Source organism: Myxine glutinosa, chromosome 13, assembly GCF_964187855.1.
Source record: "Myxine glutinosa chromosome 13, kmMyxGlut1.1, whole genome shotgun sequence".
Lineage (NCBI taxonomy): Eukaryota > Metazoa > Chordata > Myxini > Myxiniformes > Myxinidae > Myxine > Myxine glutinosa.
In genome coordinates, this window is record NC_136273.1 from 73,916,544 (window position 1) to 73,944,140 (window position 27,597).

Genomic DNA, 27,597 nt, shown 5'->3' on the forward strand with positions numbered 1-27,597 from the left:
TTCGTTGCTCTAATGGAAAATTGTCCCCTTTTCTTCTCCGACATGTTGCCGTCGTTGGAACACATGAAATAAAAATTGACATACGCGAGCCTAATGAGGAGTCATTCAGGTGAATTGGTTATGAAACCTCTTATATGGCGTGCTGAACAAAATAAAATGTTGAAAAGGCAATGGATCCCAACTTGGGCGTGCACACGTAATCGGCTGTTGATCTCCCTTCGTAAATTGCTATCTAGACGGGTGATTAGTTGTGCACATGCAATGGTGTTTATCGCTGTTTAAAGGTTTGGCGTGTGTTAGCAAGACGCTCGCGAAGTTCCTTTCATAAATTCGGTCCTTACTGTTTTTAAGGATGTCATGAAGGAGCAGGCATGAAGAACTAATGTAATTTGTTGAATAAGGTGGTGTAAAAGACGCTGCATGAATGACAGTAAACGTCTGAATTTTTTTTTCTGCAACCTTTAAAATCTTTTTTTAATTTTAAATTGAACTAGAACTGCCACTTTAAAACTGCTGGCAGTTTACTCGCACCCACTTTTGATACAACCCCACTTTTGATGCAACCCCACTTTTGCTACAACCCCACTTTTGCTACAACCCCACTTTTGATACAACCCCACTTTTGATACAACCCCACTTTTGATACAACCCCACTTTTGATACAACCCCACTTTTGATACAACCCCACTTTCATTGGACGTGCTTTGACACAACCCCCTTGGATACAACCCCGACACACACACACACACACACACATCCCCCCTACCCCCACCCACATCCCCCCTACCCCCACCTACCCACACACACACACCCCCCCCTACACACAAACACCCCCCACACACACACACACAAACACCCCCCACACACACACACACAAACACCCCCCACACACACACATTCCCCCCCCCCCACACACACATTCCCCCCCCCCCCCCACACACACATTCCCCCCCCCCCACACACACATTCCCCCCCCACACACACACACATTCCCCCCCCCCACACACACATTCCCCCCCCCCCCACACACACTCCCCCCCCCCCCCACACACACATTCCCCCCCCCCCCCACCCACACATTCCCCCCCCCCCACCCACACACACATTCCCCCCCCCCCCCCCCCCACCCCTAACACACACACACCCCATCCCTAACTAACACACACACACACCCCATCCCTAACACACACACACCAAACCCCTTCCCCCCCCCCCCCCCCCACACACACACATCCCCCCCACACACACATCCACACGTCAACCCATGCACTGATTGCAGAGAAAGCGATTTTTAAAAGAAAATTAACCTGAAATTGCAGAGACAGAATTATTTATTTTATCCGAGAAGCCAAACGACGTTTCTGTTGCTTTAGCAACTCGCAACTTTGTGTGAAATGCGATCGAGTTAAAAAAAGTCAGAATTTGACCAAATCTTTGATTCATTTGTTAATATACCTCTTCTATTGACAAATCTGCAATTATAATTTTATTTGAGGTTCAAATGACCGTGGGAGATCGTGTGATAGTGATCACGCCCTGGCGGGACAAAATGCTGCGTTTCTTCTTCTTTCAACAATAAAGAATTGTAGCTTCGAGACCGTACATCCAATCATCTTGAAATTTTGCAGACTTCTTCCGATTGAGAGCTACATTGCATTAAAATTTCAAGTCGATCCATGCAGTGGTTCAAGAGTTACAAGCTTTTTAAAATTTAACTTCCATTATTTATTGCGGCCAAACCATGTGACTTATCGAAACGTCTCAAGTAACATTGAAACATCCCCCCATGAGGAACATTTGTGTAAAGTTTCCACTCGATATCTCCACAGATTATGGAGGGGATACCATTTCTAGTTTGAGCTTTAAACAGTCATAACTCTGAAACCATGTGTCGGATGACGTCGTGCTCACTGACTTTTTTGTTCGACGTGGGTATGCGAATATGCATGCCAAGTTTGGGCTCGATCCGTTCAGCCGTTGCGGAGAAAAAGGGGTTTTTGTGTTTTTTCACGAAAAACAAGATGGCGGCCGAACCATGTGACGTATGACTAAGAAATTTTTTGCAATCTGAGTTTTTTTTAACTAAGCATCTGGGGAAAAAATCCCATTTTTGGGGGAGAATTTTTTTTGTTTGACTAATTTTAACCTCTTAACGTTAGCATTTTTAATATACTCGATACACATGCCTTTTGTTCCCATTGAAGAGTTCTTTAGAATGAGCCATTCCTCAAATTTTTCCATTGAGCCGTTTCGGAGATAGAGGGGAAAAGTTGAATTTGTTTTACAAGATGGCGCCCATACCACGTGACCTATGACGTCATAATTAGCATTAAAAAATTCCAGGAGACGAGACGATCATTTGATGAAAATTTCCTGTCAATCCGACCAGGGGTTGCTGCGAACATTAATTATGAAGTTTTCGGAGGTGCAAAATAGGGTGGAAGAATAATAATAATAAAAAAACTATATAAATAAACCCCCCCCCCCCCAACATACACACATATCCAACCCACCCCCCCAACATACACACATATCCAACCCCTATCCCCCCCCCCCCCCACACACACATACATACACATACACATCCAACCCCCCCCCCTCCTCCACACGCACACCCCAACCCCAACCCCCCCTCCACACGCACACCCCAACCCCCCCCACCACATACACACATATCCACCCCCCCCCACACCCACAAACACCCCCCCCCACACCCACAAACACCCCCCCCCCACACCCACAAACACCCCCCCACACCCACACCCACAAACACCCCCCACACCCACAAACACCCCCCCACACCCACAAACACCCCCCACACCCACAAACACCCCCCCACACCCACAAACACCCCCCACACCCACAAACACCCCCCCACACCCACAAACACCCCCCCCACACCCACAAACACCCCCCCACACCCACAAACACCCCCCCACACCCACAAACACCCCCCCACACCCACAAACACCCCCCCCCACACCCACAAACACCCCCCCCCCCCACACCCACAAACACCCCCCCCCCCCACAAACACCCCCGCCCCACACCCACAAACACCCCCCCACACCCCTCCCCCATACACACATATCCACCCCCCCAACACACAAACACCCCCACACCCCTCCCCCCCACCCCCCACATATCCACCCCCCCCCCCCCCCCACACACACAGACATCCACACACACGCACATCCACACATTCGCCCTCCCTCCACATGCACACCCCTCCACACACACACACACACACACACACACATCCAACCCCCCCTCCTCCACACGCACACCCCAACCCCCCCACCCCCCCACATATCCAACCCCCCAAACCCACACACAAACACCCCCACACATATACACACACACACACACCTCCACACACCAACCCCCCCCCCCCACACATACACATACATTCCCCCTCCCCCCCCCCACACCACACCGCTCCACACATACACACACACACACCCCCTCCACGCATACACACACACACACATCCAACCCCCCCACCTCCACACGCACACCGCAACCCCCCCCCCCCCAACATACACACATATCCACCCCCCCCCCCCCACACCCACACATACCCCCAACACACACACCCCTCCACACACACATCCAACCCCCCCCCCCCTCCTCCACACGCACACACCAACCACCCCCTCCCCACATATCCACCCCCCACCCACCCACACACACACACACACACATACAGACATCCAGACATCCATACACAAACACACACATCCCTCCCCCCCCACACACACATCCCCCCTACCCCCACACATCCCCCCTACACCCACACACCCCTCCTACACCCACACACACACACCCCTCCCCCCACACACACACCCCCTCCCCCCACACACATATCTACACACACACACACACACACACACACACACACACACACACACACACACACACACACACACACACACACACACACACACACATCCACATTCCCCCTCCCCCCAAACGCACACCACTCCACACATACACACCCCTCCACACATCCCCACACACACACCCACCCCCACACACACCCCTCCACACATACACACACATCCAACCCCCCCCCTCCTCCACATGCACACCCCAACCCCAACCCCCCCCAACATACACACATATCCACCCCCCCCCCCCCCCCCACACACACACACACACGTACATCCCCACACACGCACATCCACACACGAACACATCCCCACGTGCATACACACACACACACAAACACACACTTACACACATCCCCAGACCCCCCCTCCCCCCACCACACACACACACACACACACACACACACACACACACACACACACACACACACACACACACACACACACACACACACACACACACCCCACCTCCACACACATCTACCCCCCCTCCATATGCACACCCCAACTCCTCCCCCCCCGCCCCCCCCCCGCACACACATGCACACATCCCCCCCCCCCCCGCACACACACACACACATCCCCCCCCCCCCGCACACACACACACACACATATCCCCCCCCCCCCCCCACACCCACATCCACACGTATCCATGCACTGATTGCAGAAAAAGCCATTTTAAAAAGAAAATTAACCTGAAATTGCAGAGACAGAATTATTTATTTTATCTGAGAAGCTAAACGATTCGTCTTCTTCTTTAGTTGCTCACAACTTTATGTCGAATGCGATCATGTTAAAAAAAGTCAGAATTTGAGCAAATCTGTTTCATTCGTTTGTTAATAGACCTCATCTATTGAGAAATCTGCAAATGGAATTTTATTTGAGGTTCAAATGACCGCGGGAGATCGCGTTATCGTGATCACGTTCTGGAAGGACAAAACGGTAGGTTTCTTCTTCTTTCAACAATAAAGACCACACACACAAAAAGCTTTGAGACCGTACATCCAATCATCTTGAAATTTTGCACACTTGTTCCGCTTGATGAGAGCGACATTGCATTAAAAATTCAAGTCGATCCATGCAGTGGTTCAAGAGTTACAAGCTTTTTAAAATTTAACTTCCATTATTTATTGTGGCCAAACCATGTGACTTATCAAAACGTCTCAAGTAACGTTGAAACATCCCCCCATGAGGAACATTTGTGTAAAGTTTCCACTCGATATCTCCACAAATTATGGAGGTGATACCATTTCTAGTTTGAGTTTTAAAACGTCATAACTCTGAAACCATGTGTTGGATGACGTCGTGCTCATTGACTTTTTTATTCGTCACGGGTATGCGAATATGCATGCCAAGTTTGGGCTCGATCCGTTCAGCCGTTGGAGAAAAAGGGTTTTTTGTGTTTTTTCACGAAAAACAAGATGGCGGCCGAACCATGTGACGTATGACTTCGAAATTTTTTTCATTCTGAGTTTTTTTAACTAAGCATCTGGGAAAAAAATCCCATTTTCGGGGGAGAAAATTTTTTGTTTGACGAATTCTAACCTCTTAACGTTAGCATTTTTAATATACTCGATACACATGTCTTTTGTTCCCATTGAAGAGTTCTTTAGAATGAGCCATTCCTCAAATTTTTCCATTGAGCCGTTTCGGAGATAGAGGGGCAAAGTTGAATGTGTTTTGCCAGATGGCGCCCATACCACGTGACCTATGACGTCATAATTAGCATTAAAAAAATTCTAGGAGCCAAGACGATCATTTGATGAAAATTTCCTGTCAATCCGACCAGCGGTTGCTGAGAACATTAAGGGTGTAGTACTGGTGAAAAATTGAGAAAACTACATAGGTACCTTTGAAAGGCCTTTACACAAAAACAAAGTCAAGTTAATATCTAATTTTCAGTTTTTCTTGAAAGATATAATCTTGGCTTTAACTCAGACCAGTTTCAACGCTTCTTTGTCATATTACATGCATATAATTTGCATAAATTAGACCGTCAATAAAAAACAAGGAAAAACAAAGAACACAGGGAGGTCTCGCGAGATCTCGGAGACGGTGGGAGGGATTTTCGAAGCTCCACACGGTCTCCACGTTTTTCGAAGTTAAGTCTGTTCACAATTGTATTTTGTCGAAACTGTATTTATCTTTCGGTGTGTGAAGTTATTGTGTGCAACTTTGGTTGTTTCTCGGTGTTTATCTTTCATAAATTGATCGTCTGTTTGCCGTGTCGCGAGCAAGGCCTTTGCCGCGTCGCGAACGATTTGAAATCGAAGTTAAGTGATTGTTCCCATTTGTATTTTCGTTAAAACTGTATTTATTTATGGTGTTGTACGTATATTGTGTCCCGACGAAGATTTTTCGGTGCAAATCTTTCATACCTGTATTGAAAATCGTGTTAATTCGTGTCGTGTCTTGAGGCCTTGTACAGTGTGCACTGTACAACCTTGAGGCTTTGTTTTTCTCTCAGCGGTCCGTCGTTTGTGATCCAATAACTTTCGTTCTCTGTATTCCCAGTCTTTTCACCCATAGCCTACTTCCTTGTGTAAATCTCAACTCAAAAAACAAAAAAAAACACATTTCCTTCTCTGTTCTCATTCGTTTATTCATTCTTATTCGTTCGTTCGTTCTTCGACCACGTGTTTCTCCCCCATTTCCCCAGATAGTTTTCACTCATTAACCTTCAATGTTTACACTTTCCCCTCAAGTTATGTATTCCGTCATATTTTATAACACCTTTTTCTTCTTCTTTAAAAGGCTGCTTTCGACTTGCTCACCAAATCAATTCATCCCAAAAAAAATATCCATCTCCTATAGTGCCTTTTTTCTACATTCCCTAAACTCTCCTGCACTTCATCCTCCATCCAGCGTCCTTAAACGTATTGTTACGCAACTGTGATTAACACCACAGTTACGGATGGCCGATTTGCGAGACTTTAACTCCCGAGGCGAACACTCAATGGCGGACTCAAGTTCAACACAAACGCGCGGAATGGCGGGACACAGCGAAGGCTCCGCAACCTTACCTATTAAAATCAAACACCCAGGAAAACTGCGTTCAGATATATATACAGAAAATAATATAAGGATTTATTATCGAATAGTAATACAGTGAAAAAGCCGCGCCGGTAAATCTAATCTCTAAATCGGGACGTCCCCACACGACTGACAGCAAACACGATACGAGGGAGATTATGAATACAAAAATAACACGTCACGTCGTTCAAATGTACGCGGATGCGGCTTATCTGTCTTTTGGTTGTCTTGGTGGCGGCCGTCCACACCGCTCCTTTTGGCCCGATCGCACGCCACCAGGTCCTTCGCTCCAAGCTCCACGAGGCCCCGCTCCAAGCACCACGCGTCCGACGCGTGGCCAGCAGCTTCACACGAGGACGATCTCCACAAGGCCCGTGCACCAATGGTTCAACGGAGGGCTCGACTTGCAACGAACTGCTGCGAACTGCCGCGTGCTCTGTGTGCTTGGTGTTCTAACGAACTCTCCACCAACTGCCTTCGGGGAGCTTTTCCCCCAACTGTCTTCGGGGAGCTTTTTCCACCAACTGTGTCTCCGCGTCGACTGTGTGCTCCAACGAACTCCCTGTGTACTCTCTGGACTGCCACGAACTCAACTGCCTGAAATGGCGTCCGACCGTCGCATATATTGGTGGCCGATGACGTCACATTGGCGCACTCCTCAGCCAATCACAGCCTCCCAACTCGCCCAGGTCACGCCCTCTGCGGCATGCGACTCCTGACATCTCCCGTCCGCGACCCCCCGCGGTCGTTTTGTAACACGTAACACGCGAGGTTGGTGGGCCTTTGAGGTGCGAACGGCGGCGGCCAACCGTGGCGGTGTTTTTGGCCTGGTTTCCTGTCTATTTATTACGAAGTCAATGTCAGGGAAAGGGAATTATTTAATGTTGCGCTAAGGACCTAACTAATGTTTATGTGGTTTGCAGTGCCATAATGGACAGAGGTTTGACTACCAGGTGAGACTCACAGGGGCGTTACCTTTAATCCCTCACTATTTAACACTCGGACCTCCAGGTAGATCCACAATCATACATCTTACCCCGACAACCGCCTAAACATCAAGAACTTATTACATGTAGAGTCCCTGTCACGACAGCCGAATACCTACCTATTCAGATCTACCTAGCTCTAGATATTGCTCTACCAAATTCATAACAGTATTTTTAACTCGAAGGTCACAAGAAACTCATTTTGCAATAAATGTTCGTTTCCCATAAATCGTACACTTTCAAAAATCCAATCTCACCCCTCCCCTCCAAATCTTCCCCATAACCCCTCCCCTCCAAATCTTCCCCATCACCCCTCCCCTCCAAATCTTCCCCATCACCCATCCCTTTCAAATCTCCCCCCTTGCCCCCTCCCTCCTAAACTACCCCCTCACCCCTCCCCGCCAAGACGCCCCCTCGCCCCTCCCCTCCTAGACTCCTGCCTCACCCCTCCCCTCCAAATCTCCCCCATATCCCATCCCTTTCAAATCCCTCCCCTTGTCCCTTCCCTCCCAAACTCCCCCCTCACCCCTCCCCTTCAAATCTCCCCACCCTCATTGCTTCTCAATTTCCCCCCTCTCACTCCCCCTCCTCAAAGCGCCCTCCCCGCTTCTTCCCCCTTCAAACTCTCACCTCCATCTCCCCCAACCTTCTGCCTCGCTCTTCCCCCTCCTCAAATAACACCTCATTGTGGCTCACCCAATGAATCCAATCATGGAATCTGTCCGCACGTGAATCTTACCCTACCCCTCCTCCCCCCTGTTCTGTATCTGATGCTCCCCCTTCCTCTTCATTAACGGTATGGACCTCAAACATCCGGGGCCTTCGTTCAAACTTAACTGATCTCTCCATACAGGTTGCTTCTGTCAAACCAGACGTGATCTGCTTAACAGAAACTTTCCTCCTTTATGATGTCTCTGATTCCATAGTATCTCTCCCGGGCTACTCCCTCCTCCGGTATGATAGACCTGAGCCTCGTCCTGGAGGCGGGGTTGCTATCTTTATCAAAAACTCTCTTCCTCACTCGCCCTGCACTGCACTCTCTCCACCTCACCCCCAGGAATACCTCTGGCTACGGCTTCCCCTTCGCTCCCACCTCTTGTTCATATGTGTGTTGTACCGTCCACCAAACAGTGATGACTCCATCTACATCTCGCTGTCTGATGATATGGACCAACTTCTATCTACTCATCCCAACTCTCTCTTCCTCATATGTGGTGATTTCAACTGTCATCATGCCAGTTGGCTGGGTGTGGGTACCTCTCTCACCAGCCATGGCTCCTCAGCAAAGGACTTCTGCGACTCACTGGGACTGACACAATCTGTCAATTTCCCGACCCGGATCTCAGTCAACGGAACATCTTCTCTTCTGGACTTGGTTATGACTAACTTCCCTGAAAATGTCTGCTGCTCTTCTTCTGCTCCGATCGGATCATCTGATCATGTCCTTGTTAAAGTGGACATCTCTCTGACCATCCTCAGGGAGCCTGCTCAGCGTCGACGAGTCTGGCATTTCACTCAGGCCAACTGGCACGGTCTTCAAGCAGCCATCAATCATCTGGACTGGTCTCCCATCTCTACCACCTCTGACATCAACTCATCCTGGGAATTCTTCCAAAGTAAATTGCTCTCTCTCATGCACAGATTTATCCCATCTCGTCTTCAGTTGTCATACCCTTCCTCCCGTCCATGGTACACGGAATCTTGTGGTGAGGCTGTTGCCCAGAAACAACTTGCCTTCGTCTCCTGGAAAGCAAATCCAACGGAAGGAAATCTCATTTCCTTTCACAAAGCCCGAAACAAGTGTGTGTCCACCCTCAGGAGAGCCAGGAAACAATATCTCTCCGTTCTCAAGACCGAACTCTCTTATCTGTCTCCCTCTTCCAAATCCTGGTGGCGTCTGGTCAAATCCGTTTCTGGTGTTTGTTCCCCCTCCATCCCCTCCGTTACCTCAAACGGCTACACAGCTGACTCCGCACGTGAAAAAGCTGAATGCCTCAACTCTGTGTTTGCCTCTAAATCTTGTGTCCCAAACCCATCCCTCTCTGTACCCACCATACCCAGTCGTACCCTGCTGCTCCTGGACTCCGTGTCCTTTCCTCCTGACAAGGTGGAAAAGTTTCTGTCAACCCTCGACTCTGATTCTGCAACTGGACCCGACGGCATCAGCCCACGGGTCCTAAAATCCTGCTCTGCTGCTCTATCTCACCCTCTCTCTGTTCTCTTCACCCTCTCTTTTGCTCAAGGTCAACTGCCATCTGCTTGGAAATCAGCCAACATCACCGCTTTGCACAAAAAAGGTGCAAAAACAGATCCTAGCAACTACAGACCAATCAGCCTTCTCCCAATTATCAGCAAAGTCATGGAATCCATCATTGCTTCGGATATGAAATCTTTCCTCTTCTCCAATGGCTTGATCTCTGATCATCAATTTGGTTTCAGACCAGGTCACTCTACTCTGGACATGCTGCTTCTGCTGTCTCAACAATAGATGGAGGTCCTCAATGCCAAACAGGAAATTAGAGCTGTCTCCCTCGACATATCACGTGCCTTCGACACGGTCTGGCACCCCGCTCTGCTCACCAAACTCTCCTCCTTTGGTATCCATGGAAATCTCCACACATGGCTGGCGGACTTCCTCTCTAGTCGTCGTCAACGTGTGGCCCTGAATGGGTTTCTCTCATCTCCTCTTCCTGTTCAGGCTGGAGTTCCCCAAGGCAGTGTTCTGGGCCCCGTGCTTTTTCTGGTCTTCATCAATGATCTCTCTGACTCTCTCGAAAATCCTCTCTATCTCTTTGCTGATGACTCCACTCTCTGCCGCTCCATTCCTCTTCCCTCAGATCGGCAGTCTGCTGCCTCCTCACTCTCTGAAGACCTGGACAAAATTACAGACTGGTCAAACAAGTGGAACATGTCTTTCAATCCTGACAAATCTCACACTCTTACTATGTCTCTCCGAAAAGATCGACTGGACAACCCTCCCATCTACTTTCTCAACAATCCTCTCCAAGAAGTTCTGTCGCTCAAGATTTTGGGTCTCACTATCTGCCATGATCTTTCTTGGGAAAACCACATTTCCAAGCTGGCCTCCAAAGCCAGTCGCCGACTGGGCATCCTCCGTCGTGCGAAGTCCTTCCTCGGCACACCTGAGCTCCTCACCACATACAAGGATTTCATCCGCAGCTCAATGGAATACTGTTCTCCCCTATGGGCCGGTGCTCCTGCCTCACACCTAGCTCGGCTTCACGCTGTTGAAACCAAAGCTTTCAGAATTATTGGAATCTCCCGCGATGAAGCTATCTCTGAGGGCCTTTCACTCACTCACCGCAGGCAGGTAGGTGGTCTTTCTGTCTTCTACCGACTCCTCTCCGGCCTTGCACCCCCAGCTCTCTCTGTGCTCTGTCCCCCAAATATTCCTACAGGTCGCACAAGATCTGCCAGCAACCCTCTGATGGTTAAACTGCCGAAATCTCGGCTCTCTGCTCACCTTCACTCTTTCATTCCTCTTTTCTCCCGCCTCTGGAACAAACTCCCTCACTCCCTTCAATCCCACTCCTCCCTCCAGGTCTTTAAAACAGCTGTTCACCACCATCTCTTATCTTCCCCCATCCAAAACCTTGATCTTTTCTACCCCCGCTAATTCACCCCAGATCCACCTTGTTTGAAATTCCAACTTCTTTCCTGGAAGTCCTGGCAGTGTCCATATGTTTTATACCTCTCCCACCGCCCCCTTCCCATGCCCCCCCCCCCCCCAAAGCCCTCGCCCTCTCTCAGATCTCTCGATGTCTCCATGTCTCTCGGTCCCTGCTCTCAAATGTTGTGTTTGTGTCCTTCCCCCTCTCTCCCCATCTTGTCTACCGCTCCCGATGTTATATGTTTTATGTGTCGGTTTGTCTTTCTGTGTGATTAATGTTCGCTCTTTCACGAGCCTCGATCTTGTATACAAAAAAAAAAAAAAACAAACAAAAAAAAAAACATTTCTACTTCTATGTCACCCATCATTATTTTCACACAAAACTTGGTACATGTGTTACTCTACTACCTGATGAGGATTTTGTGAAATTATGTCAAATGTTCACTAATGAGCTAATTATGCCAATTACCAGATAAAACTTGGTTGTCCTTCAATAAATCCACAATGGCTACTCCTATAAACAAAAGCCTTCATCATTTTAAAGGAAGTGATATTCTGAATATCCTGTCCAAATTTCAGCCCAAAAGAATGATGCATTTCCCAAGTTATAACAAATTTCATGCAAAATATTATATTGAATTGAATTGAATTGAAATTTGAATTTTTCAATAATTAGGGGTACTTCTATGACCTCTAATAGCATGATTCTTGTTTATAAGACTATAAGGAAACTGTTCAGCTAAAAAAAAAAAAAAAAAATTAAAAAAACACCTGTTCACCAGTACTACACCCTTAATTATGAAGTTTTCGGAGGTGCAAAATAGGGCGGAAGAATAATAATAATAATAATAATAAGAAAAACTCCAGCAGTAATAATAGGTTACTCCATTTCATGGGAAGTAAACCTAATTATATGCATGAATGCTGGAGAACACAAATTGCCTTTTGACACTTTCAAAACCCTTCCATTTAGCAGTACTTGGACAAATTATTAAGGCATTTTACATCATCTCGACCAATCAAATTTGCTGCTCGCGGACCCACCCATGTCCTTATTTCTCAAGACTGCACGGGCTGGTGTTCAATGAACTCCTATCATTTCCATGTTTTTTAATCTGTGAGGTTTCACATAGTAAACTGCTGAGTCTTGATTTGACTACTTGATTCTTGCAGCAATTTAAAAAATAAAAACAAATGTGCATTGCTAGGCCGACAGCGACCGGCCATACATGCAGCGCCTAATGCGACCGACGAGACCATCAGGACAGATGCTCACCCTACAAGACCTCCTGCAGTCTGTACTTCCTGGTGGTGCGTCCCTTTTCTCTCGAACCATTTATGTTCTGCTTGCCACAATCTCATTTTGATTCTAACAAATGTTCATAGGATGCGACTCGCATTGTGAAATGCTGTGGCTTTTTGCCGCCTACGTGCTGACGAAAGAAGGGAAACGCTGTGTTTTGGATTTGATTAAGGCGACTTGATCTACATCTGTTTGTTGAAATATTTTGCATGTATTGCAAAGCAATTCTCCATCCTGTTGCAATCGGTGTGTCGGTGTTGAGAGAAACAGGAATTCATTGAATCGCCTTCCTGATCTATCCCATTCACAGGATTACCGCATGGTTACGACATCGTGACTCACGGCATCCGCCCACCCCTCGACACCCCGCTACAGTGGTTGAGCGAACATCTCAGCTACCCTGACAACTTCCTGCACCTGTGCCTGGTGCCTGTTCCCAAAACCCACTGCTGATTTAAGACTTGTAAAGCAAACTTGTTTCCTTATCCTTGTACAAAATTATACAACCATCATCTTCACCGCCCCTGCTCCTCCTGAATACACATGACATTATAGACTTCACGAATCATACTTTTTGTATTTTTCATTAAACCTCCTATTGTATGAAAGTGAACTTTTCTTCGCACTCATCCAAGAATAATCAATTGTCCAATCTTTAAGATTTGTAGATATCAAGCATTCAAGTGTTGGTACATGGGAGAGGAAGATGGGGGAAGGACAAACCATTACACTAGTCTTTCATACTTTTATTTCCCTTGACACATTGCAACAAGTCTTACATGGTTTTAAACACCGTTCTCCAAACAGGTGCTACTACGGACCAATGCAGTTTGTAAAAAATAAAATTAGATCTTGATTTATTTTATGTGTACCTTATTGCAAACCCTTAAGTTTGCTTTCACCAGGAGGAAGATAAAAAAAACAAAATACCATGAGTGGCAAAGCTTCTTCTCACAGTGCCAGTGGGCTGCGCATTCAGCTCAAGCATGTTAGCAAGAAATAGGCCAAGAAAACGTCACATCAACTGTCACAGGCCTTGCAGACTTGTGTGTTGTTTTCCTAATCGAGGAAATGCTTCGCAATGTGACACAAACTGCTGCAACAAAACTGTTCGAGCGAATCATTCAAAGCAAGCATTGCACGGATTTGTCTCTGTCTCCACATTCAACGTGGTGTTGAATACATGAAATGGAAGCACAAACTTATTCTAATCATCCAGTCCCATGGAACATCCAAGTACTGCCCATTGCGTGGACAAGGTGGCCCGAGCGACTCCCTGGGTAAGGATGCCAATGCTGTTGTGTTATAAACACAAGCATTCAAAAAAAAAAAAAATTGGCAACGTATTTAGTTACAAAGAAAATACGTTCTTCCCTATCAATGTTATCTCGACTCCTAGATTATAAAATAAAATTAGAATTGGCATTCAGACCTTTCAGCTTGAGTGCCTCAACAACAGAATTGAAGAGGTACCCTCAAGAGGCAGAGCGACACCCAAAAACTGGTCAAACATGTTAAAGCAAACGGTTTTTATGACCGAATAAACTCACTTTATTGCATTTTGGCAATTTTCATGTACTTGGTGATGCAGCCCTAGCTCTCGGCATCACAATCAATTTGCTTTACAACTGGCCGAGTGCATTAGAACTGCACTCTTGGGAGCAGGAGGCTGGTGCAGTAACCATGCCCCATATGAGCGTTTTTACAGTTAACATGGATACGGTTTATGTGGGTGCGAGTAAAGCAAAATTTACTCACACTCGACAGACGGACTATGAATGCCTTATTAAATATGGCTACCCAGAAGGAGAGGAATGGGGGGGGGGGGGGGGGGGGTTATGTTGTATTTAACAAAATCCTAATATCAATCACATTTTCAGAGAAACTACATAAATACACGTTACGAAGTGCATATGTGCACAAACAGGCAACTAAACCTACACCTAGAGGTGATGTGCTGCGGCACCAGACCAGGTGAGATGATCCAGCAATGCAATAACACGACTCGAGCTCGAGCAGATCACATCATTTTCACAAACGTTAAAAATCACGTCGTTCCGATGTCAATCACTCATCTTCTGACCTTTGTGTGAAAGATTGATCGATTTTCGAATCAAAATAAATGAATACAAAAAACCGTACGCATATTACTTCGGTTCCAAATTTTACATTGAATCATAATGTGGGAAAAAAAAAAAATTGGTATTGTAAAATAAGACATTGCCATTAGCCTGGCATCTTGTCATATGGCATAAAGCATAAGAATATAATAAACTCTTAAGGATGTTGAACCATTCGTGATGCTCGTTTGTCAACAAAAAGAATTTGAAGGTATCATCTACCACCAGTCCTCCCCCATCGAGGCCAAATTACCACCTTGAGGTTTTAAGACAAAAATAGTATTTTATACCTGAGGGGAATTAAACGCAAGATTTTGATATTGACAATGGACAACGTACCAGCACCATCAGGTACAAGTGTGCAGCCAAACAAACCTTGCCAGGACTCTAAAGGCCCGTTTGTGTGCTACAAATGGACAGAATGGCAGCAGACCAGGTGAGATGGTTGGTTTAGGTCGGTCAGGAAAACTTAGTTAGCATTCACGTTAAAACGCTCTCGAAGGATTCACTTCGCCTGTGCTGGACGATTCGCATGTACACCTCGAATCAACAGACGCTTCGGCCATGTTTTAAACAGACAATGCACTTCGACACAAGAAAACCCAGACAGGATGTTGCTGGTCTTTCAAAATGGAGTCGAAGCCATATTAAGAAAGTTCCTCCGTGGGTCCGACCGACGCCATGTCTGATACGCATTATTTATTTATTTTAAGTAGGCCCTACATTGCGCTGCAGATCATTTTATGCCTTGTCATTTCAGATGTGGAGAAATCTTCACGCAGACAGCAACTTACTGGTGCATTTACCATTGTCTGCTCAAATGCGACCGACACTGCATGGCTTTGACTGCAGCTGTACTGGGGCCTGCACACGAATCTAATCCAAAGAGCCGTGCCACATGGCTTGCTGGCAAGCACCCGGCATCTTGCCTTTCATGTCCAAAGTTGAGTGTGAATACCCATGTCGCAGATGTGACGACGAGCGCCCATCAAAAGCTGCTCGAGGTACTCCTAGGCCCAGGAATGAAAGTATGGCACTCGTGGCAGGTTATGCACACATGAAACAGAGAGCGGCCAACCGAGCAGGAACGACGGTCTGTTAACGCAGAAAACAAAACATGCCCGAACACGGCTGGCATGACAAGAATGTACCGGAAGCCATAATCGTACCAGGCTGGTGGCCAATCAAAGTAAACAGAATCACCGTCCGGGGAGCAAAATAAAATTGTCGATTTCCGCAAGGATTTATAATTACACTAATTTCTCTACACAAACTACGACAAATGGCGGATCGTTTAAACACAGCTTCCTGCTGTTATAAATACTTTCATCGTTTTTACAAATACATTATTCGTCTTGCGAGCCTCTACGTCAAGAAAACATTAAATCTTCCTCTTCATGGATCCTTTGTCGATGTAAAAGGAATATGAAAGTCATCCGACGGTACGGCGAAGACTCGTAGAGGCAAAGCACGCGCCTTTGTGCTCTCCGTACCATTCGTAACCCGACAACATACTATGGTGGTCGGGTGTTGCATCGATGGGTGCACCGTCCGTCAGATGGGATGCTAAATCGAGGACGGACGGCATCGATTGTTGGTGGACACAAGGATCCCTCAGGTGTTTTGCGAAGAGTAGGCGCTTGCCCCAGGTGTTTGGCCAACTTCCTGCCTGGAACTCAAAAGGCCTAACCCCTTAGTTGGGCCTCGCAGAACAATTCCCATGGCAGAGCCTTAATCATGGTCTCGAGACTAATAAGACGAGGAATACATGGCCAAAATTATCAGAGCGAATGTGAATCACGAGTGGAGCACAAATCCCATCTTGCAAAGTCGTCAGGTGCCATTGGCTGTGGATCTCGCGCATGCGCGGCAATGCAAATATTTAAAATGCATAATTGCTATGGCTGGACAACTCGACCACCGAATGCAAGATCGTTTTGTAAAACTTAATCAAATCTATGAGGTTTAAATCTGGAGAAAACGAAAAATCGTTATTCCACCACCCACAAAGATGAGCAAAGGACAAATTATGTGGGGGGAAAAAAAAAAAGAAAGAAGTCCTTCAAAACAAGTTGTTTTTTTCTTTTTCTTTGAAATGTAAAGGAAAAACGTTTTCTGTGTAATGCTGATCATGTGGTAAATTTGATAGAAGCACAGTTGGGACGGTAACCTGGAAGTCAAAGGTCATCGTCTCCAATGCCCTCAAACGCATCATTTCCGACGCAGCTGCTACCTCCTCTGCCACCCCCGAAGCCGCTCTTTCGGAACCCAACCGCCGCCAAAGGTGTCTGCTGTACCTGCAAAGGAGCACCACAGTTGGACAAACCCCGTATCCTATTGCGGATTTCACCGTCTGAAACGAACAAAACAGCAGAACATGCAGCTGCTTCACAATTACACGATTCATTGTTGCTGACTTTGCGAGGTACATGGTGGCAAACTCGGTTAGAGGCAAGAGGCCATTCTAGAATTAGACAGGTAGACGATCATTCTGGAGCTAGACCTCGCATGCTGATCACATGGTGAGCGACTAGGCATTTAGGTCTACCAAATTCAACATCCGTACTGCTCAGAAGTACAAACATCCGTACTACGGAAGAAGACATAAATGTGAGACTTACATACAAGCTGAGGTCTTAGACAAGGCCCTCGGGCACCTGCGTTTCATTATTCAAACAACTATCCCATTCATTGTCTCTTGTACCTGGAAAGTAGCTTGCACCTTTTAGCCATTACAACTTCGCCCAGATGAATTTTAAAAAGCGAAATTTTAATAAGTAGAAACGGAAGAAGCAGAAAAAAAAAACACCAAACCTGTTCTGCAAACAGTGATCCTCCTTTGTTTTCCAATTTGTTGGACAAGGCTTTCGAGTTCTTGTTCGTAGGCTGCAAGGAAGACAAAATGTGCAGACACATGAACAACTAAAAACTTCTTTTTTTTAACTACACAAACAATTCGCCTTCTGAGGCCAATGCCAGACACCCTCAGAACAAAAGAGTCACAATTAGAACGTCACTTGGTAGAGCGCATACCTCCATCCGCCAGGCTGAACAGTTTACATTTTGTATTCCACTGACAGGCCGCATCTGACTGGCCGCATCTGACATCTGACCGCACTTGGTAGAGCGCATACCTCCATCCGCCAGGCTGAACAGTTTACATTTTGTATTCCACTGACAGGCCGCATCTGACAGGCCGCATCTGACAGGCCGCATCTGACATCTGACCGCACTTGGTAGAGCGCATACCTCCATCCGCCAGGCTGAACAGTTTACATTTTGTATTCCACTGACAGGCCGCATCTGACAGGCCACATCTGACAGGCCGCATCTGACAGGCCGCATCTGACAGGCCGCATCTGACAGGCCGCATCTGATAGGCCGCATATGTCCCTCCGCCAGGCTGAACAGTTTACATTTTGTATACCACTGACAGGCCGCATCTGACTGGCCGCATCTGACATCTGACCGCACTTGGTAGAGCGCATACCTCCCTCCGCCAGGCTGAACAGTTTACATTTTGTATACCACTGACTGGCCGCATCTGACAGGCCGCATCTGACATTCCGCATCTGACATCTGACATCTGACCGCACTTGGTAGAGCGCATACCTCCCTCCACCAGGCTGAACAGTTTACATTTTGTATACCACTGACAGGCCACATCTGACAGGCCGCATCTGACATCTGACATCTGACCGCACTTGGTAGAGCGCATACCTCCGCCCACCAGGCTGAACAGTTTACATTTTGTATACCACTGACAGGCCGGATCTGCATCCAGACCTGAACCAAAATCAAATCGCTTATTCTCGTCACTGACTCAACTCATCCATCAAGTTTTGTCCGAATCATCCACAACTTTTAAAGAATATTGTGCTCTATATCGTTTTTGGCCCCATCTCACAATAGTGAAGAATAATTTTAACAATTCTAGTATCCAGATTTGAATCTTCACCAAAATCTAATGAATTTGGCCTCGTCACGTTCGCAGCCTGTCCACGAAGTTTCATCCATCCATAACTGTTTGAGATATCCTGCTCACAGACGAACCGACATACAAATGGGTGAAAACGTTACCAAACACCCACGCACACATCAAACTTTGCGAAGATCAAACAACAAGGAGAAAACACGTTTCCAATATCGCAGAACGAATCGGATCTTCATGATGACGGCAAGAAAAAAAACATCGTGTTCCTGGACTCCATAATCATTTTTTTCGTGTACATCAACAAGGATGAATCACAATGTCCCTCAAGATAGGACACTACCCTAGACTTGTGCAACAGGTTTGAGTTGGAAGGACCCCTGACATGTCACGCAAAACTGCTTTTAACATATTAGAGTATTTGTTGCAACCCCAGGGCTGACAGGATGGCCTAGACTAGAGGTACGCGCACTCACTTCTAACCTGTTTAGCCTGGGTTTGAATCCCGGCTCAACTATAAACTGTGATTCCGGTGTTTCACAGGGAAAGCGATTCATCAATGTGTGTGCCGTCCCTCGGATAGACATTGAACTGGGCATCTCGTCTACTGGCATTAGTCGTCGGACCTTGAAGATTCAAATAATAGTTTTCAAGTTTCAAATATGCTTTACATTCGATTCGGCTTTTATAGACTTATTTTGGTCTGGTTATTTACAAAAATGGTGAGATGGCCTATCTGGCACAGTACACGCCACGCAAATGAAGCCCCATCAGTGGACACTCTCTCTCTCTCTCTCTCTCTCTCTCTCTCTTTCCCCCACAGGGGAAAATTTTGATCAAAATGTTAAATATTAATTGACGAGATTAACGGAAACCAATGTCGACAGACGTTACCTTCTTGATCTTGCCACCGGACTTTTTCAACATGAGCTCATCCACCATGCTCTGCAAGCAGATGCTCATCATGATGGCCTGAAAAACACAACATTACATAAAGGGAAAAGAAGTGGTCATGCTGATACCTCCTCAAAAAGGAATGGCACGATGAGCCGAAAAGCAAGAGTCGAGAGTCGGATGAAAAAGGAAGTGGAGCAACCGTGCCGTGTGGTACCAAGGCAATAAATGCAGAGAAAGATGGCGGTTCCTTTCGGGCGGTGGTCCACACTAATGCCATGCGGAGATCGCTCCCTGGATTGACAATTCCATTATGGTTGAGGTTGAATCTAGGTAGTCTCAATGCATCTGCCATGTGATTTGTTATTCCAACCATTATGCTCATAACATACATACAGGGCCTGTGAAATGGATCAATCTTCGCTGGCCTTTCTCCTTTTGTCTTTCATCTTTTTCCAGCTCCTTTACATTTTCACTTACATTTATATCCCTTTCCTTCTTACTATCGTTGCCAGTAGGGTATTTTTTGCCCTTTCACTACCGTTGCATTCACAGTTTCCTTTGGCGTTGAGTAAAGTGGAGAAATCTGCCATAATCTTTCTTGGGAAAACCACATTTCCAAGCTGGCCTCCAAAACCAGTCGCCATCTGGGCATCCTCCGTCGTGCGAAGTCCTTCCTAGGCACACCTGAGCTCCTCACCACATACAAGGCTTTCATCCGCAGCTCAATGGAATACTGTTCTCCCCTATGGGCCGGTGCTCCTGCCTCACACCTAGCTCGGCTTCACGCTGTTGTAACCAAAGCTTTCAGAATCATTGGAATCTCCCGTGATGAAGCTATCTCCGAGGGCCTTTCACTCACTCACCGCAGACAGGTTGGTGGTCTTTCTGTCTTCTACCGACTCCTCTCCGGCCTTGCTCCCCCAGCTCTCTCTGGGCTCTGTCCCCCAAATATTCCTACAGGTCGCACAAGATCTGCCAGCAACCCTCTTATGGTTAAACTGCCGAAATCTCGGCTCTCTGCTCACCTTCACTCTTTCATTCCCCTTTTCTCCCACCTCTGGAACAAACTCCCCCACTCCCTTCAATCCCACTCTTCCCTCCAGGTCTTTAAAACAGCTGTTCACCACCATCTCTTATGTTCCCCAATTCAAAACCTTGATCTTTTCTACCCCCGCTAATTCACCCCAGATCCACCTTGTTGGAAATTCCAACTTCTTTCCTGGTAGTCCCGGCAGTGTCCATATGTTTTATACCTCTCCCACCCCTCCCCCCCTTCCCATGCCTCGCCCCCCCAAAGCCCTCTCCATCCCACAGATCTCTCGATGTCCCTGCTCTCAGATGTTGTGTTTGTGTTCCTCCCCCTCTCGCCCCATCTTGTCTACTGCTCCCCATGTTATATGTTCTATGTGTCGGTTTGTCTTTCTGTGTGATTAATGTTAGCTCTTTCACGAGCCTCGATCTTGTATACAAAAAAAATAAAAAAATAAAAAATAAATAAATACAGAAAGCAGAAATTATTCACAAGCATCGTATTGACCCATTTTGTTGTTCGGTTTGAGGAAGGCATGAAGGTGGAAATGATTACACTGGGCTGTGGTTGATATGAAGTTATGAAAATCCATGTGATCAATGCACACAACTCCCATGTAGGTAGTGGTACATGGTAATGCCCCGAGGAGATATTCACCACAGGAGACTTGTTCCTTGCGGTTCTTAAGATGTCTCTTCAGGCAGAGACTCTCTCCACCTGCCTTCTCTTCCATTTGCTTTGTCCCAGCCACCCCAGGATGCACGCATTCTTTAGGAAACCCACACCGAGTTACCTTCCCCAAGTGCTTACCAAGCTTGATGCTAAGCTTGATGCTTACCTCCTTCATTCCTCTCTTCTGAAACCGACTCGCTGCGCCATGCTCTTCCATCCAGTTCTTCGATGGTCACTGTGCACTACAACCTGAAGATTTCTCTGCAAAATCCACTGCTGAGTATTTTTATCCCATCACTACCCCCACCTATCTCCCAAACACCCCCCTCCCTCACTACCGTTTGCATACCACCACCTGCTCTTTTGCCATTTTGTTAAGCCACCACCTTCTGTCATTCAGCTTTTCCACACACATCAACTTCTATAAAGGAGGATACAAAAAATGAGGGGAAAAAGGATTAAAATGTAACAAAATCATGGAATTAGTTGATATAATGGATGATGATCCAATTACTTTTGACAACCGCTGAAAATGACATCATTTTTGGGAGAGAAAGGAGGAATTGGTTGTAGAGAGGGCAGGATCAAGGGTATAAGGAATCAAATAAGTAATAAATAAATAAATAAATAAAGAAAGAAATAAAAGATACAGATGAACAAAGAGGAAAGCATTTTTTTTTTCACCTTTTTAGAGGCCATTTTCCCCCGCAGAGCAGGGGTTGGCCTTTTTTGGGCACGTTGGTCCCCTTTATTGAAGCAATGTTTTATGGCCGGATGCCCTTCCTGCCGCCAACGCTGTTAGTCGCCTCTTGCGACACACAGGGAATTACCAGTTAGCTGGTACTCAATTTGCTGACCTCGGAAGGATGACAGGCTGAGTCAACCCCCTTGGCGTTAATTCAGCAATCACCAGGATTCAAACCCAGGATCCTAGGATCCCAAGCCAGCACCCTAACCGCTAAGCCAACACCAGGCTCAAAAGAGGAAAGCATGTGAGGAGAAATCTCAACATAAACAACAGAATATTTGCATCACAAAATGATAAATGAGAAAACTCCAAAATGTTTTTGTTTTTTTACTCCACAATAAGGTTTAGACTACATCTCATTGGCTAACAGATTGCTTCAAACTCAAGTTTAGACTGCTCAGCTTCCCGTGTAATCAGTCACAGTATCATGAGTGACACTTGTGGCGTCGTTAATTTGAAAAGTGATCGCAAGTTCAGGTGGAATTGTACCAGGACGCATTCATCTGCTTCCAAATCAGGTGAATTTTATTTATACGACATCGCTGATAAGTAATCTGCGCACCAAGATGCCCGCAGTTATAAACGCCCAACATATGATCATGACGGAAGTTTCTTCAAAACAACGTTGCTTTGTCTTTGAGCACAGGAAAATAAAAAAAAACATTTCATATGTTTAAAGAAACATGAAATGCCTAACTTTTAAAAACAATGAACAACCCAGGCAAATATTTTTTTCCCCATCCAAAATTTCGAAGCACCGTCCATTAAAAATACCAACTAGAGAGTTCATAGAACACCTTATCTCACGCAGTGTTCAAGTATATAATTAAATTGAAATAAAATAATAATTTTAAAGGTCGTATATTTAAAAAATAAAAATCGTGAAGTTTAGCGCCGTTGATGGTGTCTTATACACCGCCTTATTTAATATGTCCGAGTACTGCTAAACGGGAGGGGTTTGAAAGTTTCAAAAAGTTGATTTATGTTCCACAGTGTTCAAGTATATATTTCAATTTAAATAAAATAGACTTTAAAGGTTGTAAAAAATGTTTTTTTTTAATCCAGAAATTTACCTGTTTGTGCAGTGTCTTATACACCGCCTTATTTAACACGTTACATTCGTTATTTGTGTCTGTTTGTGTCCTTTATGACGTCCTTAAAAACAGTAAGTTTCCTGTTTGGAATGATTCTCAATTTTGTTTAGCTGCCACTTTTTAGCTGTTTTACCGCCAGACGGTAAAAAAAAAAGTCTCACTCCTCTCTGCATGCACGATCAGGACAAATATGAAGTCAAAGTACTGCTAAACTACGGGTTTGTGTTTAAACTAGAAAATTTAATTGAAATTAAATTGGTCCTCAATCATAAACTGATGGTTGTAGATGGACAGACGGACAATTCTGCTCGATTTTCCCTAACAGAAGTAATTTTTAAAATCCCGACGAAACGATAATGCAATCAATAAGCACGCAAAGGTACGAAGAGTACCTGTTGGCTTGAAATGCTGATCCACTGTAGCTTGTCTTTGCTCATCAGATACTCGAAGGCAAGCTCCAGGTGCATGTCCATCTTGGAAGTCACAGTGGTAGGTGTCACGCCATTGGTCGTGTGCATCTGTACAAGGTTTGGTGAAAAACAGAGACACACAAGCCAGTGTTACTACACTGCACATACTAGAGGAAAAGAGGAAGGGACAGGAGAGCAGTAAAACAATTTAAATATCGACAATTGTGATTTGTACGACATCCCTAGCCTGGTGTTGGGCTAGCGGCTAGGGTGCCAGCTTAGGATCCCAGGATCCTGGGTTCGAATCCCGGTCGATCGCTGAATTAACGCCAGGGGGGTTGACTCAGCCTGTCATCCTTCCGAGGTCGGCTAATTGAGTACCAGTTCACTGGTAATTCCCTGCTTGTCGTAAAAGGCGACAAAAAGGGTTGGCGGCAGGAAGGGCATCCGGCCGTAAAACATTGCTTCAAAAAGGGGACCAAAAAACAACAACAACCACGGTCCCCGAAAAAGGCCAACCCCCGCTTTGCGGGGAAAAATGGCCTCTAAATGTGGTTATATATATATATTTTTTTTACATCCCTAGCCCATCCAATCACTCCTGAAACCGACAGGAAATCCAACAGCGTGAAGCTCCCCTACCCTACCACATATAGAAAATCCCTTTAAACATGAAACTCACACAAGACGTGACCCTCCAACATCGCATTCGAGTCACTTTGAAGCTGCCTTCTTTAACTTGATCGTTGGGTAGCTGCACACGGAAGTTGAGTTCCTTGTTTCCCGCGCTCACTATCACCTTGCAGCCTTTTTCTGGGAAGTCCGTAATGCAAGGGTCAAACTGGATGTAACCGTAGTACTTGAGTGTCTGTGCCCGGCGGATGTACTGCACAGAAATATTGCACCAAACCAAAGTTAGTTACAATATTGTCACATTTCACATGCAAGTGGCGTTTGCATTTCAAAACATATGATCCGTAGTAATATGGAGGTGACAACACAGTTGGTGCATCGTTTTCAACATGATGCTTTCACATTGCTCATGAGAAAAAAAAACAAAAAAAAAAACACAGAAAACTTCACAAATAGTATGTTTCTTTTCCAAGGAACAGTGGTAAAAACAAGTGCCTGACAGATACAGTCAGATCCAAGATGTGGATGGAAAGATAACCTTTTGAGTTCAGAGGGAAACGCAGAACTAATAGGAGGGAAGAGGTGGGGGAGTATTTCAACAAAAGGAGAAAAAGAGATGGAAAGGTTGATACCACAGTATAAAGGATCACAAGATGAAGAATTGGGCATAATTAAACGGATCATGATGATGAATGATACATTTGTGACATTGGGTCATGGAATATAATTATGTTCATTATTCAGATAAATAAATAATACTTCTACTCATATGCTTATTATATGTTTTTGTCAAAATGGTACATAATCTATAACTGAAAGGAGAAGCGTCCGTGTCCGTCTCTGTGTGCGCACGTCTGTGTGTCGTCACCGAGCACCAGACAGCTTCCAACTGCAGTTTGTTTGTAGTAATAATCCCAGGGATGGTTTTTCAGATCTCCATGATCTTCTTCTTTACCATTCTGGATGCTCCAAGTATCACTGGTGTTTTTGTGCTTCCAATATATTTTCACTTCATTCTTGAGGTCTTGGTATTTGGTCATTTCCTTTATTTCTACATTGTTTACACCAAAATCGCTGGGTACTGACACCTTAATTAGTAATGCCTTCTTTTTGTGTTTTGTTTTTCTGTACTCTAGTACTACATCCGGTCGCAATGTTTTGTTTTATATGTTCACACTCGATGGGATCATCAGGATGTATATCGCGTTACTTCCTTGTTTTCATCGATTGATTTTGGGTCATGTTTTCATGAGTTTTCTGGGACTGGGATATTGAAGTTTTTGCAGACGTGCCAGTGGATTACTCTGCATACCTTTGTGTGTACAGCTGTTCTGCAACAGTTTTTTGCATCCCAATGGGAGATGTCTCGTACTTTCTCTTGCTGCCTTGCAGAATCCACACTTGTCCGATTGACTCAGTTCTGCCATTTTCTTAAAGCCATTAAAGTGTCCCTGGTCTTGGACATTTATGATTAGTTCTCCATCCCAGTTGAGCTGACCTCGTTCGCCATCCCAATGAACATTGATGCCATTTACTCATTTCGTCCAATTTATTTTTTATATCTCCAAACTTTTTTTTGTCATTCTCCCAATTATCGGTGTATAATCTGGTGATAGTTCACTTTATATTTTATTGTCTTTTTTTGTATTCATTGCTATTTTGGTTTCACGTGTGTTTCTTGGTGTTTCAGTGTGTGTGTGTTTGTGTCCATCACCTTTTGGAACAATGGGTTCCTGCTGTCATATAAAAATCAATATGAAAGATCCCATGGTTGCACCATTGGAAAGCAAATTGTCTATTTGGGAAAAAAAATTTGGGTCCATTTAATTCTAAAGATGTCCGTTTTAAAAGCCTGTTTTTCTGAAAGGGAAGAGGAACAAGCAGGACTTGGATCTTTACTGTTGCGGCTACCACAGTGCGATAGCAGGGACCCTTTAAAATAAAGCGTGACGGACACGGTTTGAGCACACAAAATTATATATCATATCACTTCTTGAAATGATAAAATTAAATGTAATAGTACAAAGGAGCACACAAACAACAACCACGACGACAGCAACCACGCGTTATAAAATATCCTTATAATCGTGTACTTCACTTCATTTTACATCCTCGTTGAGACTCACAGAAAGCCATAAGCCATGCAATACGATGGTTATTGTTAGCTCTTACATGAGCCTCGATCTTGTATCCAAAAAAAACAAACAAAAAAAACAAAACAAATGGTGGAGTACAACATTGTCTTTTAAATAAACCTGTCGGTGAAGCGACGGTAGGCACGCCAAGTAACATTAAAAAGCAGACAGCAAAGGGAGGCGGTGGAGAGAATGTTCTTGAAAACATCGCCAACTGCCCATAAGTGAACAAAAACAAAAGCATAAGCTATATTGGCCAAGTCAAAATCCATGAGCAAGTGCTGTTTCTTTTCCTTTACGAATAACCATACTCAAGAGCAGGTGAAGTACTTCACAGAGAATTTTGAGAATACACCAGCAGTGACCTAAAAACAAACAAACAAAAGCCTTCAATTTTTTCAAACCTCCTTTTTGGAGCCCTTTTCTTGCAGGGACTGAAGCTGCTTGTGCTGTTCCTTGGAAGCCAAAATCCAACCATGATCAATGTCAGTCGCTGCCTGAAAGCACCATACATGGGGGTATCACAAATACAGGTGCATCACATCAATGTGACAGGTCACTAACTTAGGATCTCCCCAACAATTTAAAGGCTACGTCGAAGCCTTACACCATTTTGACGACACAACACACACAACACACCATACCACAACACAACACAATACAAAATTATAGCCGAGAAGACCGGGTCAGAGCCCCCAACGTTTCAACCACAGTGTGGCCTTGATCTGGGCCTAAGCAGGACATTCTACGTTTCACCGATTAAGGTTTATTCATTGGCTTATACACAAATTAAATGAACAAAAAGAGTATCAGGGAACAACACAAAATGCCATAATCATAGATTCCAAATGTAAGGTAATCAACCTGAATGTAGAGCAAGTCCAACCCAACTCGGTCTTCCATAACATCTTCATCATAAGCCGTGTCCCAATAACTATGGGGTAAGGGGAGGAGGCAGGGAGAGACGATTGCAAAAATTTGGTGAGCAACTCTTCACTGGAGCATCCTTTCTTCATACACAATAATGTGGATGGAGAACAAGGCAAAAAGGATGGTTAATGAAATGCTCGCAATGCGAGATCGG

At 45.4% G+C, this 27,597-nt stretch overlaps 2 protein-coding genes across 15 annotated transcripts in view; one reads left to right on the forward strand and one right to left on the reverse strand.

Annotated features, from left to right (window-relative positions):
- Window positions 1-13,703, forward strand: part of ATG5 (autophagy related 5) — a 78,330-nt gene extending 64,627 nt beyond the window's left edge. For all 13 annotated transcript variants that reach the window (XM_078767657.1, XM_078767652.1, XM_078767648.1 and 10 more), the window contains 2 exons: window positions 12,749-12,851; window positions 13,154-13,703. In XM_078767657.1, the coding sequence (XP_078623783.1) occupies window positions 12,749-12,851; window positions 13,154-13,296 (246 nt within the window). In that variant the 3' untranslated portion in view covers window positions 13,297-13,703. The remainder of the gene's footprint in view (window positions 1-12,748; window positions 12,852-13,153) is intronic.
- Window positions 1-27,597, reverse strand: part of SNX17 (sorting nexin 17) — a 73,933-nt gene that overhangs the window by 29,851 nt on the left and 16,485 nt on the right. The window contains exons 8-14 of one of the 2 annotated variants that reach the window (XM_078767647.1): window positions 27,378-27,447; window positions 26,918-27,010; window positions 24,428-24,631; window positions 23,728-23,853; window positions 19,789-19,866; window positions 17,778-17,849; window positions 17,134-17,260 (exon numbers count right to left, since the gene is read on the reverse strand). In XM_078767647.1, coding sequence (XP_078623773.1) covers window positions 17,141-17,260; window positions 17,778-17,849; window positions 19,789-19,866; window positions 23,728-23,853; window positions 24,428-24,631; window positions 26,918-27,010; window positions 27,378-27,447 — 763 coding nt within the window. In that variant the 3' untranslated portion in view covers window positions 17,134-17,140. Of the gene's footprint in view, window positions 1-13,574; window positions 17,261-17,777; window positions 17,850-19,788; window positions 19,867-23,727; window positions 23,854-24,427; window positions 24,632-26,917; window positions 27,011-27,377; window positions 27,448-27,597 lie in introns of those variants that run through there. The other variant, XM_068100573.2, reaches the window with a different exon arrangement.